Source organism: Coenobita brevimanus, chromosome 55 (assembly GCF_032717465.1).
Source record: "Coenobita brevimanus isolate Jiangsu-jjx chromosome 55, ASM3271746v2, whole genome shotgun sequence".
NCBI lineage: Eukaryota > Metazoa > Arthropoda > Malacostraca > Decapoda > Coenobitidae > Coenobita > Coenobita brevimanus.
In genome coordinates this window covers 58,222,410-58,239,935 of record NC_137008.1, presented here as the reverse complement: position 1 = coordinate 58,239,935, position 17,526 = coordinate 58,222,410, and the positions used below count along the sequence as shown (strand labels likewise).

The window sequence follows — 17,526 nt, the reverse complement described above, 5'->3', positions numbered from 1 at the left end:
CCTCACACCCGACACCTCCACTCCCTCCCTCCTGCTTCTACTTCTACCCTCCTTCCCTTCCTCTCTTCCTCATACTTTTCCTCCGTTCTCTACTTCCTCACTCCTCTCTTTTCTCTACTTGCTACCTCTCCTCCCTCATTCCTTCCTCTACTATCCCCTTTAATTACTTCATCCCTCCCCTCTTCTGTCACTCTTTTCCTCCTTTCTCTCTTCTCTCATTCCTTCACTACATTCCTCCATTCTCGACTACTTTCCCATCTCTCTATTCCTTCAACTCTACTTCCTCTTTCGCTCTCTCTTCCCTAACGTCCCTATCCCTATCCCTACCCTTTACCGGCTAACACAACTACCACACCCATTATAAAAGTTAACATGTGGCAAATGGATTTTAATAAACTCTCCTTCTCCTCCTCCTCCTCCTCCCTCTCGCTCCTCCTCCTCCTCCCCCAGTCACTAATAAGTTTCGAATTACTGTACTGTCCTCCTCTTGCCCCTCCCTCCCTTCCCCCTTCCCTTCTCCCTCTCCTAACATACCAAATCGCCCCTCTCTCCTTTCTCTTCTCCCTCCACCAACATACCAAATCGGCCCTCTCTCCTTTCCCCTCTCCCTCCCCCAACATATCAAATCCCCACTCTTTCCTTTCCCCCCCTCCCTCCCCAACATACCAAATCACCCCTCTCAACACTCCCCCTTCTCACTTTTCCTTTCCACATTCCAATTTCTCCTTTCTTCCCCTCCCCTTTCCCCTCCACCCTCCCCTCCCCTCCCCTGCCTGGCTCATCGACAGACTAGCTGGCTGACTCAGTGACTGGATTAGGCAGGTGCGACAGGGTGAAGGTGAGGCAGGGCAAGGCAGGGCAGGCCGAGTACGACAGTGAGACAGGGTTAGGCACGGTGAAAAGGGTGAAGAAGGGCAAGGGACGTTGAAGAAGGGCGAGGGAGGGGAAGAAGTGCAAGGAAGGGTGGAGAAGAGTAAGGGAGGGTTAAGAAGGGTGAGGGAGGGTGAAGATGGACGAGGGAGGGTGAACATGGGTGACGGAGAGTGAAGAAGGGTGAGCGAGGGTGAGGATGGGCAAGGGAGTGTGAAGAAGGCTGAGGGAGGGTGAAGAAGAGAGAGGGAGGATGTTGAAAGTCCGAAACATGGTAAGGGAGGCAGAGGCTGAGAAGGCAGGGTGAGAAAGGGACAGTATGATGATCCAGAGTGAAACAGGGCCTGGATGGTGAGGCAGGACACAGAAAGGTGAGGCGAAGTATGACAGGATGAGGAAGGTGTGAGGTTACGAAGCACAGAGGAGCAGGGTAAGAAGTGAGATAAACAGTGTCAAGAATGGATAATAAGTTAAGGTAAGAGTGAGGTGAGTGAGACTACTAAGACAGCATATAAAACAACACAAGGGTGAGGCACAGTGCAGCAGTGAGACCACCATACACGGCCAAACACAGGTGGTTTGAGACTCTGTGGGCGTAGGTAGTGTAGGTATGTGCACGTAGGTAGGTAACAGGCGTGTGCGCGTAGGTAGGGCGTACGTACTGCACACATGTGATGTCGTACATAGGTAGATCTAGCTAACATAAGTAATGCGGGCATGGAGAAGTAAGTACCAGTACGCAGGTACAAAAAGTGTGGTTTAATAAGTGTACATAGTGAAGGTGAAACGGTGTAGGTAGGAAGACAGGTCTAGCAGGCGTAGGAAGGACAGTAAATCTAGCAGGTGTGAGTAGTGAGGTTTAACATGTGTAAACAGTGAAGGTATGGATGAGTAGGTACTAGGTTGGTGGATTTATCAGCCATAAGACCGTAAGTCTGTTCTTCGCTCTACTAAAAATAATTTCATCCATACTAAATGCTCTCAACTCTCCAACTCGAATTCTTCCCGCTCCTTCTGGCATCTTGCCAAAAATCTTTCTAACAACTTTACCTCATCATCCTTCCCTCCTCTTTTCTACTCTGATGGTTCTGTAGCTATTTCTTCTACTGATAAAGCAGATCTCTTCGCACAGACTTTCTCATCCAATTCTACCTTAGACGATTCCGGTGCTGTTCCTCCATCACTTCCCCCCTCTGACTTCCTCATGGCTGACATTAAAATTTCTTCAGTTGATGTATTTTCTGCCATCACTGGCCTCAGTACTAACAAGGCATATGGGCCTGATGGGGTCCCTCCTGTTGTTCTCAAGAACTGTGCTTCTGTGCTTACACCCTGCCTAGGCAAACTCTTTCGTCTTTGTCTGTCAACTTGTACCTTTCCTTCTTGCTGGAAGTTTGCTCTCATTCAGCCAGTCCCAAAGAAGGGTGACCACTCCCAACCCTCCAACTATCGTCCAATTGCTTTAACGTCCTGTATTTCAAAAGTTTTCGAGTCAATTCTTAATAGAAAAATTTTAAGGAATCTTTCCTATCACAACCTTCTTTCCGATCGTCAGTATGGGTTCCGTCAGGGACGCTCCACTGGCGATCTTCTCACCTACCTTTCAGACTCCTGGTCATCCTCCTTTCGGGACTTTGGCGAAAGCTTTGCCATTGCACTTGACATCTCAAAGGCTTTCGATCGAGTCTGGCATAAATCTTTAATTTCCAAACTGCCCTCCTACGGTTTCTATCCTTCTATCTGTGCCTTCATCGCTAGCTTCCTTTCTGGTCGTTCTATAGCCGCTGTTGTAGACGGCCATCGTTCTTCTCCTAGATCTATCAATAGTGGTGTTCCTCAGGGCTCTGTCCTATCACCAACTCTCTTCCTTTTATTCATTAATGATCTTCTAAGCTGTACATCTAACCCTATCCACTCATACGCTGATGACTCCACCCTTCACCTTTCCATTCGGTTCCCGCAACGCCCATCTCAACAGTTACTTCAACAAACAAGGGATGAGGCTATGGCACACCTAATGTCTGACTTGGCTCGTATCTCTGACTGGGGTAAAAATAATATGGTTGTCTTTAATGCATCTAAGACTCAGTTCTTACACCTTTCAACCCGACAAAATCTTCCACAGGTATACCCACTAATGTTTAATAATATTCAGCTTAATCCTGCATCATCCTTGAACATGCTTGGGGTTTCATTTACTTGGGACTTATCTTGGAAAGATCATATTACATCTCTTGTAAAATCTGCTTCCAAGAGATTGGGTGTGCTAAGCCGTCTCCGCTCTTTCTTTACCCCTGCGCAATTGTTGACTCTATACAGGGGTTTTATCCGCCCCTGTGTGGAGTACAACTCTCATGTGTGGGGAGGCTCCCCTCATACAGCTCTTCTCAATAGGGTGGAGTCAAAGGCTTTTCGTCTCATTAACTCTCCTCCTCTTACTGACTCCCTTCAACCTCTGTCTCTTCGCCGCACTGTTGCATCTTTATCTCTTTTCTATCGCTACTTTAATGGTCACTGTTCCTCTGAACTGTCTGCTTGCATTCCTCCACCTCTACGACGGGCGCGTAGCACCCGTCTGGCAGCAAACTCTCATCCTTTTTCTGTCCAACTCTCTAATGCAAGATTTAACCGTTACTCCCAGTCTTTCATTTATGCAACAGGTCAGCTCTGGAACTGTCTCCCTCTGTCTGTATTTCCTGCTGCCTATGATCTCCAGTCTTTCAAACGCAGTGTGTCCAGGCATCTCAAAATGATCGGATCTTGAATTTGGCTCTATATTGTATTTTGTTTTTCTCTTGGGGGGAACTGTTACTGCGGGCTCATGGCCTTTGGTTCCTTCTTCCTCGCATTAAAAAAAAAAAAAAAAAAAGTGGATTATGTGTGGCGTAGTTAAGTAGGCAGAATTAGGCGTTGGTAGAAACATCTACAGGACGTAAGTCCAGTAGGTACTGAGTGGGTAGGGGGTTTAACCTCTTCAGCACGATGACGTATACTCTAATTTTGTTCTTGTTGCATCCCGTCGATATTATTCAGTCTTGGAGGAAACATTTGTCTCCCTTAGATGAATAAAGCAGTCTGAAGGTACCAGGAATGAAACTGCAATTATATGCGTCATCGGACTGTAGGTGCTGGAAGTGTACATAGTAAGTAGTCAGGTAAGCAGGTACGGTAAACGTAAGTGGAAGTCGCATTACTTACACGGAGGTACGGGTCTGAGAAAATAGAAAGTTTTGAGCGTGGGTGTATGTAGTACTGGCGGCTGAAGGGCGTAGGTAGATGTGTACGTGTGGGTACAAGTAGATACTGTACGTAGAAGCAGGTATTATAAGAGGAACTTAGTACTCTGCGTTATCAACAAAACATTAAGTAACTTTCTTCTCCTTGAAGAAAAAAAATTGTAACATCGAAGAAAAAAAAAAAAAAAAATAGGTACATCTCTGTGCAACACTCCCTTGTTACCACCATCCACATTACCACCGCCACCACCACCATCATACCATAATCGTCGCCAGCGTTACCACCCTAAAACCAGTAAAACAAGTGGTGTGGGTTATAGCTGGAAACAGGTATAGACGACATAAAAGAGAACCACCATCAGAATTTCCAACACGATAGGCTAACAGAGATAAACACACGGATCAACACGTGAGGAATGGTTCAACTTTTCTGCGACGTGTTTACCGGGCCTTAGGAAGACAGTTATGCAATTCCCTAACTACCGGTACCTCAACTGACTGGGAATGTGTGCTTGAATTACGTGTGACTGCATGTACTGTACGGTATGGCCCATTTCCCTAGGCACTCTGACAACAGGTCTATTTCTATGTCTGTGTATCCACTCCATTCTGATGACGATGACGACAATGATGATGATGATGATGATGATGATGGTAACGAAGACGGCAACTACGATGATACTAACAATAATGATGATTGTGAGCGATGCTAGTCCATGCTTAAAGAGTGATCAAACCCGTTGTATCTTCACAAATATACCATTATTTTTATTCTGATTCCCACATCCACCGACGGAGGGGGTGAGCTAGGATCCACAAACAGCGAAAGATAGGGTACAAGTCTTCACAATCAACACAAAATAATTTTGTGGAAATAATCAATATCAAGGTTTGTGGTGATGTCATTAACTTTCACAAGTCACTTTGCTTTATTAGTAAGTGGAAGTTCCGCTGACATCATAAACGTCGACCTCTTAACTTAAAAAAAATCTGTGCAGCTTAAGGAACTGTGTGTGTGTGTGTGTGTGTGTGTGTGTGTGTGTGTGTGTGTGTGTGTGTGTGTGTGTGTGTGTGTGTGTGTGTGTGTAAGACTCTACCTAACCCCTCCAGTTCAAAGTATCTCCAAATCTTTACAGAATCACCTGAAAGTGGCAAGAATAAAATGGAAGATGACGTCCTCGAGTTAAAGGGTAAAGATGTCAGCCTGGCGATGATGTCAGTAGCTTTTTCTTACACGAGTGAAGGATCTGGCTACTTCCAAACACTTTTCTCTCTCCATTCTACACATCTGGGGCCAGTGTGTGGTGTGGTGTGGCAGTGTGTGGTGTGGTGTGGCAGTGTGTGGTGTGGTGTGGAGGTGTGGTGCAGAGTGGCGGTGCGCGGTGTGGTGAGACAGTGCAGGTGTGGAACTCTGAGGTGATACAATGTGTGGGGTGGCAGTGTGTGTTGGGTGATGGAATGAGATGTGGCTGTGTGATGTGTGGCGATGTGAACTGTGGCAGTCTGGATCGTCGCAGTATGCAGTGTGGTAGTGTGAGGGTCAGTGAGTAGCACGGCAGTGTGTGCTATGACTGTGTTTCGTAAGCAGTGTGAGGTGTGGCGTGGCAGCGTGAGGTGTGGCACTGTCTCCTACTGCGCAGTAAATTTTCTATCCCTGTATACAATATCCATGTCACATCCCTTGCCATCGCGCTTTTCATTATCTCTCTCTCTAGCTTTCCTTCTTTTCTTCCTCTTTCCTTCTCTCCTCGTCCTATTTTTTCTCCTATTACCGTCACGTTCCTCTTCCTCCTTTCTCTCCTTTCCTTCGTTTCTTTTACTCTTCCTTTCTTTCCCTTCATTTCTTCCTCATTCCTTCTCTCTTCTCCTCCTCTTCTCTCCATCTTTCCTCTTCTCCCTTCTCTATTTTCCTTTCCCCTTTTCTTTCCTCTTCTCCCTTCCCTAATTTCCTTTCCTCTCTCTTGAACATCCTTTTCTTTCCCTTTCTCCCTCTCTTCCATTACCTCCTTTTCCTCCTCTCTTCTCTCCCCTCTCCTTTTCTTTTTCCCTCCTCTTCAACCTCTTTCTCTCTCTCTCTCTCTCCCATCTTTCCTCTACTCTTTCATCTAGCCCTCTCCCTAGAACCCCGCCCCATGATCACCACAGCCACATTACCACCACTACCACATCTTCCATCACTAAATTACCATACCACTACCACAATTACCACCACTATCACAACTACCATCACTACACTACCACAACACCACAACTACCACACTGCCACACTACCATCACTACACTGCCCAAACAGCAAAACACTTTTTTCACCATTTTCCTTTCCCTTTTCCTTCTACCCGCCTCCTATCAGCGTCCGTCCCCTCGCCAACCCATCCCAGGCAGCAGACAGGCAGGGGATTATCCTGGACTCTCTCTCTCTCTCTCTCTCTCTCTCTCTCTCTCTCTCCTCTCTCTCTCTCTCACCTTCTTCCCTTCCTTCTCATTTCCTCTTTCACCTCCTCCACTCTTTCAAACTCTTTTACTCCCTTCCTTCATCTCACTTTCCCTCCCTTACTCTGTGTGTGTGTGTGTGTGTGTGTGTGTGTGTGTGTGTGTGTGTGTGTGTGTGTGTGTGTGTGTGTGTGTGTGTGTGTGTGTGTGTGTGTGTGTGTGTGTGTGTGTGTGTGTGTGTGTGTGTGTGTGTGTGTGTGTGTGTGTACGTTTCCCTTTTTCTCCCTTCGCTCCTTTTTCCCTCCCTCCTGATTAGTTTTATATCTCCTTCCTTCTTCGTTTCCTTTCCTTCTCTACTTTTCCACCTTCCATCACTCAATTTTTAACCTCCCACTCTTTTCCATTTTTCCTCTTTATTTTTCCGTCTTTTTTCTCTCCTTCCATCCTCCCTCCCTTTTTCCTTCCATTCCTCTCTATTAACCCTCCTCTCTCTCCCTTCCCTTCACAAAAGTTATCTTCCTCTCTTCTTGCTTCCTTCCATTCTCCATTCTCTCTCTCTCTCTATTATTTTCCTTCCTTCCTTCTTACTTCCCCCATCCCCTTTCTCTCCCATCCTTCAAGAACCCTCTATTTTCCTCTCTTCTCCTTCTTCGTTGTACCCTTTCTCAGAGCTTACACGTAATTAGCTTTACCCCAGCGACCATCCTTATTACAGGTCCTAATAGGTTCCAAACGATTACAATCCATTCCTCCTACAGACTTCAAAAAAAAAAAAAAAAAAAAAAAAAAAAAAAAAAAAAATCGATCCTGAAAAATTTCCAGGTTAGTTTTCCATACAGAATAGTGTTCCTTCTCACTTTCTTCTGATGACTCCGACTGAAAGGTAAGGTGGTCGAAACAAAGTCCTCTGGTTGCCATTCGCGTAGTTATACATCGTTATCTTTGCTGACACGAGCTTCCAAGTAGGAGCTAAGAGGACGACTGTAGTTACCCTCCACTCTGTTCCAATTTCATTTCTGTCCCACTTACGATCTCATTCTCATCTCCACTACTTACTAAAATACCTTTCGTTTCGCTCCCAATCTTCCTCTTACCTGTCCTCTTTTTTCCTACTATCCTCATCTTCGACTCACAGAATTAGACATCACAGCCATAGTTTCCTCTGTAACCAATATTCCCGAGAGGATCATTATACGTATCATATGTTGTAGTTTGGGTTCCTGTCTACTCCCATCCACCTCTCTCTTCCATTTCTTTCCTTTCTTTGGTTTCATTCCTCTTTTCTGATTGACCTGTTTGCACCGGTGGAGGACGTCGACCTTCTCCTTGCAGAATGTGGCTTTGGACAAGGTAACCTCCTCCTCTATTCCTCCTTACTACTTTGCTTTTCCTCTTCAACTTCATTTTCTTTCTCCTTACCTTTAATTGCCCGCCTCTTTTCCTTCTTTTTCCTCGTACTTCCCCTATCTTTACGGTCCCACATATACCTTCCATCCTTTCTTCTTTGATTCCTTCCTTTCGTTACTTCCCTCGTACTTCTCACTTCTTCTCCCATCTTTCCTCCTTCCCTTTCTTCCTCGACCTCCTTCCTTTATTTCCCTCCAACTTCCCCCCATTTCCACCTTCCCTCTCAGAGTTCTTCCATCTTTATTTCTTTTTGTGACCTACCTGTTTGCAGTAGCGGAGGATGTCAACCTTGTCCTTGAGGCATGTGACCTTGGACTGTGTGTCGGTGAGCCATCGTCCCGTCTGAGTCATGTACTGGGCGTGGTACTGGGAGCGACCCGCACACACCATGGCTACCTGGGGTTCGAACCGAGGGCCAGCAACACTCTCGCCTGTAGACACGCCGCCCTAGAAAACAAAGAAGATATATAAATTAGGGAGATTTGTATTTTTCATATTTATATTTATTATTCTATCCTATCAAATCTATTTATCTATGTATATCTATCTATCTATCCATCCATTCATTATCCAATCCTGTACAGCCACTGAAATCTAGGCTAGACAACCAAGGCAAAGATGACCAGTTACAAAACCCTGAGTGGCATTACTCGTATGTGGGCAATAAACTCAACCTTTCTATGGATTATATTTTTGTTTATTTTTTTGTACTAATTATCGCGCGCGCGCTCGCACACACACACACATACACACACACACACACACACACACACACACACACACACACACACACACACACAACCAGGAAGGGTATTAGTCACACCTGTTTAACCTTCAGGGGACGATAAAACTGATGGTGTTATCGGAAATAAAACACGCGAGTGGGTTGAGGATACGTCAAAGGGTTTAATCAAGTCTGTAAAAAGTTTAGGCACTACCATAAGTCATATTTATCACATCAAAGCAGCCACGCATCATACACTGAACAATACTGCATGTAGGTATGCATGTACTGCTATATATGTATGTATGTATTTGGGTATGTATGTACCTTATGAAGATAGGTATGCAAATAAATTACCTGTATACTAATGATTCATCACGATGATATCCAAAGGGGAAAAGGACACACGAAATGTCTCTAATTTTATACAGAAAGACGAGAGCTGAGAAATCCCCTGCAGGCCTCGTCATATAATTATAAATGTATATATATATATATATATATATATATATATATGGTACAGAAATAAATCAGCAGGACCGTATGGATCGGTATAGTTACTGCAGCTGCTGGTTTACACAAGCTCTCCTCATAAATGGGGAGGCCTACTGGACTAATACACCTCAGGGTACGTTCATTATCAAGGTCCTGATGGGCAACTGATCCGAAGACCTTTGGGGCATCCTCAGTCACTGGGGAACTCTCCCGTCTCCGTCTATTGTTTCAAATACGGGGGAGATATGTTGTCACAACGGAGGGTACGAACAGCATCGATGGAAGCTCAACAAGGTATATTGTAGGTATGTATGTATAGCAGCGGCGGACCTGTACACATCTAGCGGGCATGTCTACTCCGTCCTGAAAGGCAACTGATAAGCAGTGTCGAGGAACATCACTTCTGTCATGAAAAGGAGACTTGCTCCTTCCACTAAGCTTCACGCACAGGTATGGAGTTTGATGCGGAAGGCTCTTTCTGATGGAAGAGTGAGAAGTGCATGTGGAAACCGTGATGTATTGGCTAAGTTTGCGAGTGAGAGTCCATATTTATCACTAAGGGAAATTAACAAATTGCAAACATATGAAACACAAGTAATGGCATACTACTACACCCCTTTAAATGTCCAACATCGAGTGGAAATGAATCTTCAAGACAATATGACGTTATGACCTTACAGCATTTCACATACATTCGCATTCTGTCAGTTCCCGTGATGCCACAGGGTCAATGGATACTGCAGGTCTCACCACATCCACAAAATCTGCCTCTCCATGGTACCGAATCCTAGTGTCATCGACCATCGGTGGATGATAATGTGAGGTAGCCTATAATTGGACCCTTATGTACGGTATGTGTCCCTCCCACAGGACTGGCGACTAGTATGTCCCCGCCCCCTCCCCGTCACGAAAGCTCTCTCTCTCTCTCTCTCTCTCTCTCACACACACACACACACACACACACACACACACACACACAGTACGAGTCAGTATGTTCTCTCCTTTGATCCTCCCAGTACTGTGCACCACCCTGCCCTACATATCCTTCTACGATACATGGCCTGTATTCTCATGGGATTAGGAGCATTACTTTGCTTTGTCCACTTTAACTTTGCCTAAAATTGTAATCACTTCGTCCTGAATGCTGGGCTAATGCGAAAGAACACTTGAACCTGGTGCTGGTCATGAAGAAGTGCTATGGAAAGGATGTAAAGTCGCAGTATGTCCTATTCTACCACTGAACACCGGAAAAAAAGTTGAACTAGCGTACATCCTCCGTAGAAACTGCTTTTCCACATTACGCCTTCGACATTTCAGTGTGTTGACGTCTTTCAAATTTAATTCCTGCTGTTGCCATATGATTTTATTCAACGTTGGAAAGATATCTCACGCTGAAGGAGTTCGAAATAATCTCCAATATATAACCCCTTTGGTAATATAGTTTAAGTGAATTACTGTTACTTTCAGACGTTTTTACTCAACTGAGGAATTACCGGCTCAGGTTTAAAGGTAAAAATTGTGTGTGTGTGTGTGTGTGTGTGTGTGTGTGTGTGTGTGTGTGTGTGTGTGTGTGTGTGTGTGTGTGTGTGTGTGTGTGCGTGCGTGCGTGCGCGTGCGTGCGTGCGTGTGCGTGCGTGCGTGTGCGTGTGTGTGTGTGTGTGTGTGTGTGTGTGTGTGTGTGTGTCCCTCAGTACGAATCCCCACGACTGTACCTTCATATCTGCTGCACCTGCATAGCCTTCAGAGACATCCTTTGTACTGAATGCTAAATAGAACCCACTGAACAAGCTATTAAAACACACACACACACACACACACACACACACACACACACACACACACACAGGGAAAAGTTCAGAGCGAGAGGAGAAGGTGGAGATGATTTCTACAGTGGGGCCAAAAGAGTTTAGATGGAGAGGAGATTCTGGAGGGGGAGGAGAGTTTGAACGGACAGATTAGAAGTGCTGAGACATACAAAATATTAACTACAAAATATTATCACTTTTTTTTACAAGTTTTTATCCAATTATTGCTATACACATGATTTAATTCGACTTGGGATAAATTTTGAATCTTTGAGGTTAGCTAAAGCCTTCACTATGACTAAGGTGACTAAGGTGCTTCAGTATTACAGTGTTCTTGGTCTGAATGAACTCACTTGGTACCAACATAAAGAAAAAATTAGTTTATATTTCTATTTCGTACCCTGACTCTCTCTCTCTCTCTGACGTCACAGATAATCAACAATAATACCCTTATTGAAGTCAGGCAGGGTTAGGTCAATTAAGAGTTGCATTAAATTAGATTAATTAAGGGTCACGCAGCGAGAGAGAGAGAGAGAGAGAGAGAGAGAGAGAGGGGGGGGGGAAGCGAGATGGGGAGAGAGGCAGAAAGGGAGAGGGAGAGAGAAAGGATAAGAAAAAAAGTAAGGAGCGGGAAGGGGTGATGGGGGGAGTGGAGGAGGAAGGGTGGAGAGAAGGGGGGTACAACGAAAGAGGGCGAGAGAGGGGGAGAGGGAGAAGTGGGGGGGAGTAAGTGGGAGCTGGAGGAGATTGGAAAGGAAAGAGGATAAGAGATCCCTACTTGACCTGGGGAGAGACACAAGGTGGTGGGGGGGGAGGGTGCGAAGGAGTGGGAGAGAATGTGAGTGGGAAAGAGAAAGAGGGACAGGGAGAGAGTGCACATGGGGGAGGGATAGCAAGGGGAGGGGGGAGAGGAAGGACAGAAAAGGGAGGGACTGAACAGGATAATGAGACAAAAAGACTGGGAGTGAATGTGGAAGAGTAAGTGAAAGACAAGAGGAAAAGGAAGGCATGGAGAAAAAGAGGGGACGGGGAGAAAGAGAGGAAGGAAAGATGGAAAGGAGGGAAAGAAGGGGAGTGAAAGAAAAGAACCAAATGAAAGAAAAGGAGGGAATAACAATAAGGTCCAAGTGAAGGAATGGGAATGAGAGGTAAAGTGAGAAGTGGAAGAAACTGAGGTGGAGGTAGAGAAACAAGGAGAGAAAATGGGGAAAGGATTGAGAGAGATGGGGTAGGATATATATATATATATATATATATATATATATATATATATATATATATATATATATATATATATATAAAGTATATTACACACTGCACCGTAGAGAGAGAGAGAGAGAGAGAGAGAGAGAGAGAGGGGGGAAATAAGCGATAAGGGAAGAGAGATAACAGAAAATGAGGAAGACGCGGTGGAAATGAGTCGTGGGAGGGAGGAAGTGAAGGAATGAAAAGCGGAAAAGGCAGGGAGGAGGGAAAGGGAGGGAAAGGGAAGAAGAGAAGGGACACAGCAAGGAAGAGAAGGAGCGGCAGGGAAGAGAGAAGTGGAAGCGGGAAGGGAGGAGGGAGGTAAAGGACTGAGTGAGGGGAAGGAGGGATGAGGGAAAGGAAAGGTGAGGAGAGAAGGGTTGAGAGGAAGGAGAGGAGAGAAAAAGAGAGGATGAGGGGAAGGAGGAGAGAAAAAGAGCGAATAAGGAAAGGAGAGGAGAGAAGAGAAGGAAAGGAGAGAAATGGGAGAGGGGAAAAAGAGATGAGAGGAGGGGAGGAATGCAGAAGAGGCAAGAAGGGGAGAGAGAGAGAGAGAGAGAGAGAGAGAGAGAGAGAGAGAGAGAGAGAGAGAGAGAGAGAGAGAAGAGGAAGACTGAGATGGAACGGGGAGAGGAAATGAGACGAAAAGAGAAGCAGGAGGAACAAGAGTAGGGAAGAAGAGAGAAGAAGAGAGGAGAATAGAGGAAAAGAGGAGGAAATGAAAGAAGAGGGGAAGGGAGGAAAGAGAAGGGGAGGGGGAGCAGCGAAGTGGAGAAAAAGTGGAGACGGAAGAGAGGGGAGGTGGCAATATGTGAAGTGAGGAAATAGGCGAGGGGAATGGGGAATGGGAGGATGAGGGAAGGACAAAAAAAAAGGAGAGGGGAGAAAGGAGGAGGGGAGGGGGAACGGAAGGGATGAGAGGGGAGGGGGAACGGAAGGGATGAGAGGGGAGAGGAGAAAATGGGGGAGAAATAAGTGAATGAGGGGAATATGGGGAAGGTGAAAGAGGGAGGATGATAAAAGGGGGCACGGATGTGAAGGGATGAGGGAAAGGGAGATAAATGAGGGAAAGGAGGGGCAAGAGGAATAAGGGGGAAGAGGAATAAGGGGGAAGAGGAATGAGGGGGAAGAGCAAAGAGGGGGAAGAGGAAAGAGGGGGAAGAGGAACAAGGGGGTAGAGGAACGAGGAGGAAGAGGAACGAAGGAGAAATGAGGAAGAGGAATGAGAGTGGAAAAGAAATGAAGGAGGAAGAGGAATGAAGAGGAAAGGGATGAGGGAGAAAGGGGATAAGAGGGAAGCGGAACGAGGGGAAGCGGAACGAGGGGAAGAGGAACGAGAGGGAGGACGGAAGGGGAAGAGGAACGAGAGGGAGGACGGAAGGGGAAGAGGAACGAGAGGGAGGACGGAAGGGGAAGAGGAACGAGAGGGAGGACGGAAGGGGAAGAGGAACGAGAGGGAGGACGGAAGGGGAAGAGGAACGAGAGGGAGGACGGAAGGGGAAGAGGACTGAGGGGGTAAAAGGAATGAGGAGGAGGAGGAGGGGGAGAGAATAAATGGAAGAGAAGAAGGGGAAGGGGCAAAGAGGGGGAAGCAGCTGGAGGCATGGATGGGGAAGGGGGTGGGATGGGGGAAGGGGACAAAGAAAAATGGAGGCGGCGGCAAAGTGGGGAGAACGAAATGGGGACAAGGAAGAGGAAGGGGGCAAGGAGGGGGAAGGGGATGAGGGGAATAAATGGAACGGTGGGGGTCTTAAGCTCTCCGAGTCCCTCTTGACACTGGACAAAGCCTCTTCCTGCAACCCTCCCATCACTCCTTTACTTATTTATCTCGCTGCCCTCATACCTTCCCTTCCACCCTCCCTCCTTCCTTTCATCCATCCATCCCTCTCTCCCTCCTTTCCTTCATCCATCCACCCTTCACTCTCTCTCTCTCTCTCTCTCTCTCTCTCTCTGAATTCGACTTTTCAACTCAATTTCTAGAAAGCTCCTCCGCCCGCCTGCTCGTGCGAGTGAGAGGCAGAGCCGTGAGTGAGAGGAGACACGAGGGGATCCAGGACATAATAGCGAGTTACACAACTTCTCACGAACAATGAAGGTTTTTCTATGTCTCCCCCAATTCTTCCCTACCACACTGACACCACACCACACAAGTTTCTTTTTCTCCCTCCCTGGTGTGTTTATATAACAATACCAGTATATGATTATTTCAAGATTATATATATACACACAATATCACAGCACCGTTACTTCCAAGATTATAATTATATATACACACAACATCACAATACCGTATATATACAGTTCTGTATAACCTACGCTAATCCGAGTGGACTAGGTACTTCGCCTATGTCTCACACACCCAACGGCAACTAACAAAGCTCTCTCACTAATTAACTGACGTTGAGATGGTATGGACGTTATGCAGAGTAAGTACAGTACCTATTTATATGTATGTAACCTTTGTTTGTATATGCTGTAACAGAACTCCAAACCCTGATGAACGTTTTTAAAGAAATTTTGTCAACGCAGCCATTCGTAATTAAACACCTGACATTCCAAGCTGGGTCCATATTGATGTCTTATGAAGGGGTGTTTTGGCTATGCTCCCGTAACGCTTCCTTAGTGATATGAGAGTGGATGGGTGCTCAGAGATAGTGTGTGTGTGTGTGTGTGTGTGTGTGTGTGTGTGTGTGTGTGTGTGTGTGTGTGTGTGTGTGTGTGTGTATCGGCAGCGAGATATTTGATACGGTACATTTAATATACCAATGAAGCCATGTCAATTCTCTCTCTCTCTCTCTCTCTCTCTCTCTAAGGTGTTCAGTTGGTGAGACAGACAGTTCTCATCACAGCCCCTCACATCGATCCTCACTATCAAACTCACTCTCCCCTCTTCTCTCCTCCTCTCCCCTCTCTCATATCTTCTCCTCTCCCCTCTCCTATCTTTTCTCCCTCACCCCTCTCCTATCTTCTCCATTCCCTCTTCTATCATCTTTCATCTCCTATCTTCGTCTCCTTTTCTCTCCCTTCCTATCTTTTCTCTCTCTTTTTTTTATCTTCTCTTCCTCCTTTCGCACCTTCCCTCCGGACTGTATGCTACCTTTTTCTCGCCTCTCCTTGCCCTTTCTTTCTCCTATCCTCCCCTATCCTCTTTCTCCTTTCCATTCTTTCTCGCCTCTCCTTTTTCTGCCACCTCCTATCTTCCTCTGCCATTTGTTCTCTCCTCTCTTCTCATCCCTTCACCCTCTTTCACCCATCTCCTCTCATCTTTCCCTTTTTTCCCTCTCTCTTCTTTTCTCCCTCCACTCTACCCAACCCTCCTTATGCTTTCACTTCTTCCTAACACACACACACACACACACACACACACACACACACACACACACACACACACACACACTATCGTACACGCTACACCACAAAAAACAAAAACAAACCAGAAGCAACAAATAGTACTGAGTACACACACTAAACAATTCTCTCTCTCTCTCTCTCTCTCTCTCTCTCTTTCTCTACCACTGCGTCACAGGCCCCTCCTCAACACCCCAAGCACGAACAACGGAAGAGTAGCTAGGCATGAACAAGGCTACCTGTTCGTAACTCCATCCCAGCCAAGGTTCCTCTCCCTTAACCCCACCTTAACCCACTGACTACTTGGATTTCTCTCATGTAGACAAAATCGTGTGGTGTTAGCCTGAATTATAATACCCAAATCGGCTGGTGTTTGCCTTAATATACTGCACATCTAAGTGATAGCCCAAGCAAAGGGAAAGATCAATCGGGATAGGAGCCACACATCTAGCTGGCCTTGAAGAATCATGTCTTTCTCAGCTATTTATTTTGCACATTACAACTTAATAAATCTCCTGTACGTTACTAACATACTGTGTCAAGTTTTAGAACGATAACAGTAACACACACGAGAATGTTAAGGTATAATAGACAAAATGAATCGCTAAGGAAGAGGTGTCACGCAATCCCCTATGCCACCTTACATACTGGCCTAATACCTAAGTGATAAATCAATAGTTGAAAGGATTAATTGGGACTGCTATTTTCCTTTTTCATTTCTCACGGACAAAATCACTTGGTTACCTGAATGAAATACTCTGAGTGGACAGCAGTAACAGGATCAACTCATATTTCTAATGCCGTCTAACACCCTCACTCCCTTGCTCATGCTCTGAACTCCATTTAATTCATGCCCTCACTCTAACTCAAGATCCCAACTTGCTGCACCATCCCTTCTTACCTCATGGTTAAAACTCACACTCTAATTCATGCTCCTAACTCCATCCTAAAACCCTCACTCTTTTATCTCATACTCCTAACACCATCCTAAGTCACTGCATGTCCCCAGCTCAGCATCCCCACCTTCCCTAGTAATAAATGAAATTTAATTCCCCCCTCAAAGGTGTCTGGGCCTGAGGCAAGACTACAGGCACGTCTATACCTGCCCTCGAACATGTGTTGTCAAAAATTAACGCAATTACTGGTCAACCTATTCACAACATTAATTTCCTGATCACGTTGGTACCACTGGCTGTCTCAATGCTGGCAGCACTAGTGTGAAAGAGATCACGTTCTGAGAGCAGATACAAGTGGGTGGCGGTAGAACTCTCCTTTTCATAGGAACTGTAGCGTCACTGGGAGGCTCTTCACACCTGATATTGCCTCTCGTTGTCTCGTGTCTAATCTGTAGATATGTGAGTCAACATATCGGACACCAAAAAACAGATGCAGACGTCCTCAGAAAGCTTACACTATCTAGTGGTCCGCAGTTACGTTGACGTCAAACCGATCATCGCGTGTGAAACCATGCATGATACTATTCTGTACCACAGCTGTCCAGGATAGGCCAGCTGGCCTACAGCGGCTATCCTCTCATCTTACGTTCTTATCTCTCCGTCTAGTGACGGACGCATTCAGAATCGGCGAGGACGGTGTTTCTGAGGTCCACCATCACAAAACACATTACAGTATTGTCACGGTTCCAGCCGCCAGTATCGCATCCTCACTGACCGATATTACGATGGACTCTGAACAGCCACCTGTGGACATTTACATGTTTCAACTGCTATCAAATTTTCTAGATTTTATCCAAACATGTTTCCATACAACGGTACAACTGCCGCTGCATTCACGAAGACAAAGATGCTGCACGTTGTGCCGACAGTAAATGCTCGACGGCAAGTGTGGACGCACCTGAAGGGTGAATGACCAGCCTTCGCCCACGGTGGCATGGATGACAGAAAACCCTCCAGCCGAAAGTGTAGACTGGAAACCATGTGCGCACAAAGCATGGTTGTCACTCACA

General features: G+C 45.9%; 1 protein-coding gene across 1 annotated transcript in view; it reads right to left on the bottom strand.

Annotated features, from left to right (window-relative positions):
- Positions 1–17,526, bottom strand: part of Appl (amyloid-beta-like protein) — a 135,325-nt gene that overhangs the window by 71,103 nt on the left and 46,696 nt on the right. The window contains exon 2 of the mRNA XM_080273556.1: positions 8,205–8,390. Coding sequence (XP_080129682.1) covers positions 8,205–8,390 — 186 coding nt within the window. The remainder of the gene's footprint in view (positions 1–8,204; positions 8,391–17,526) is intronic.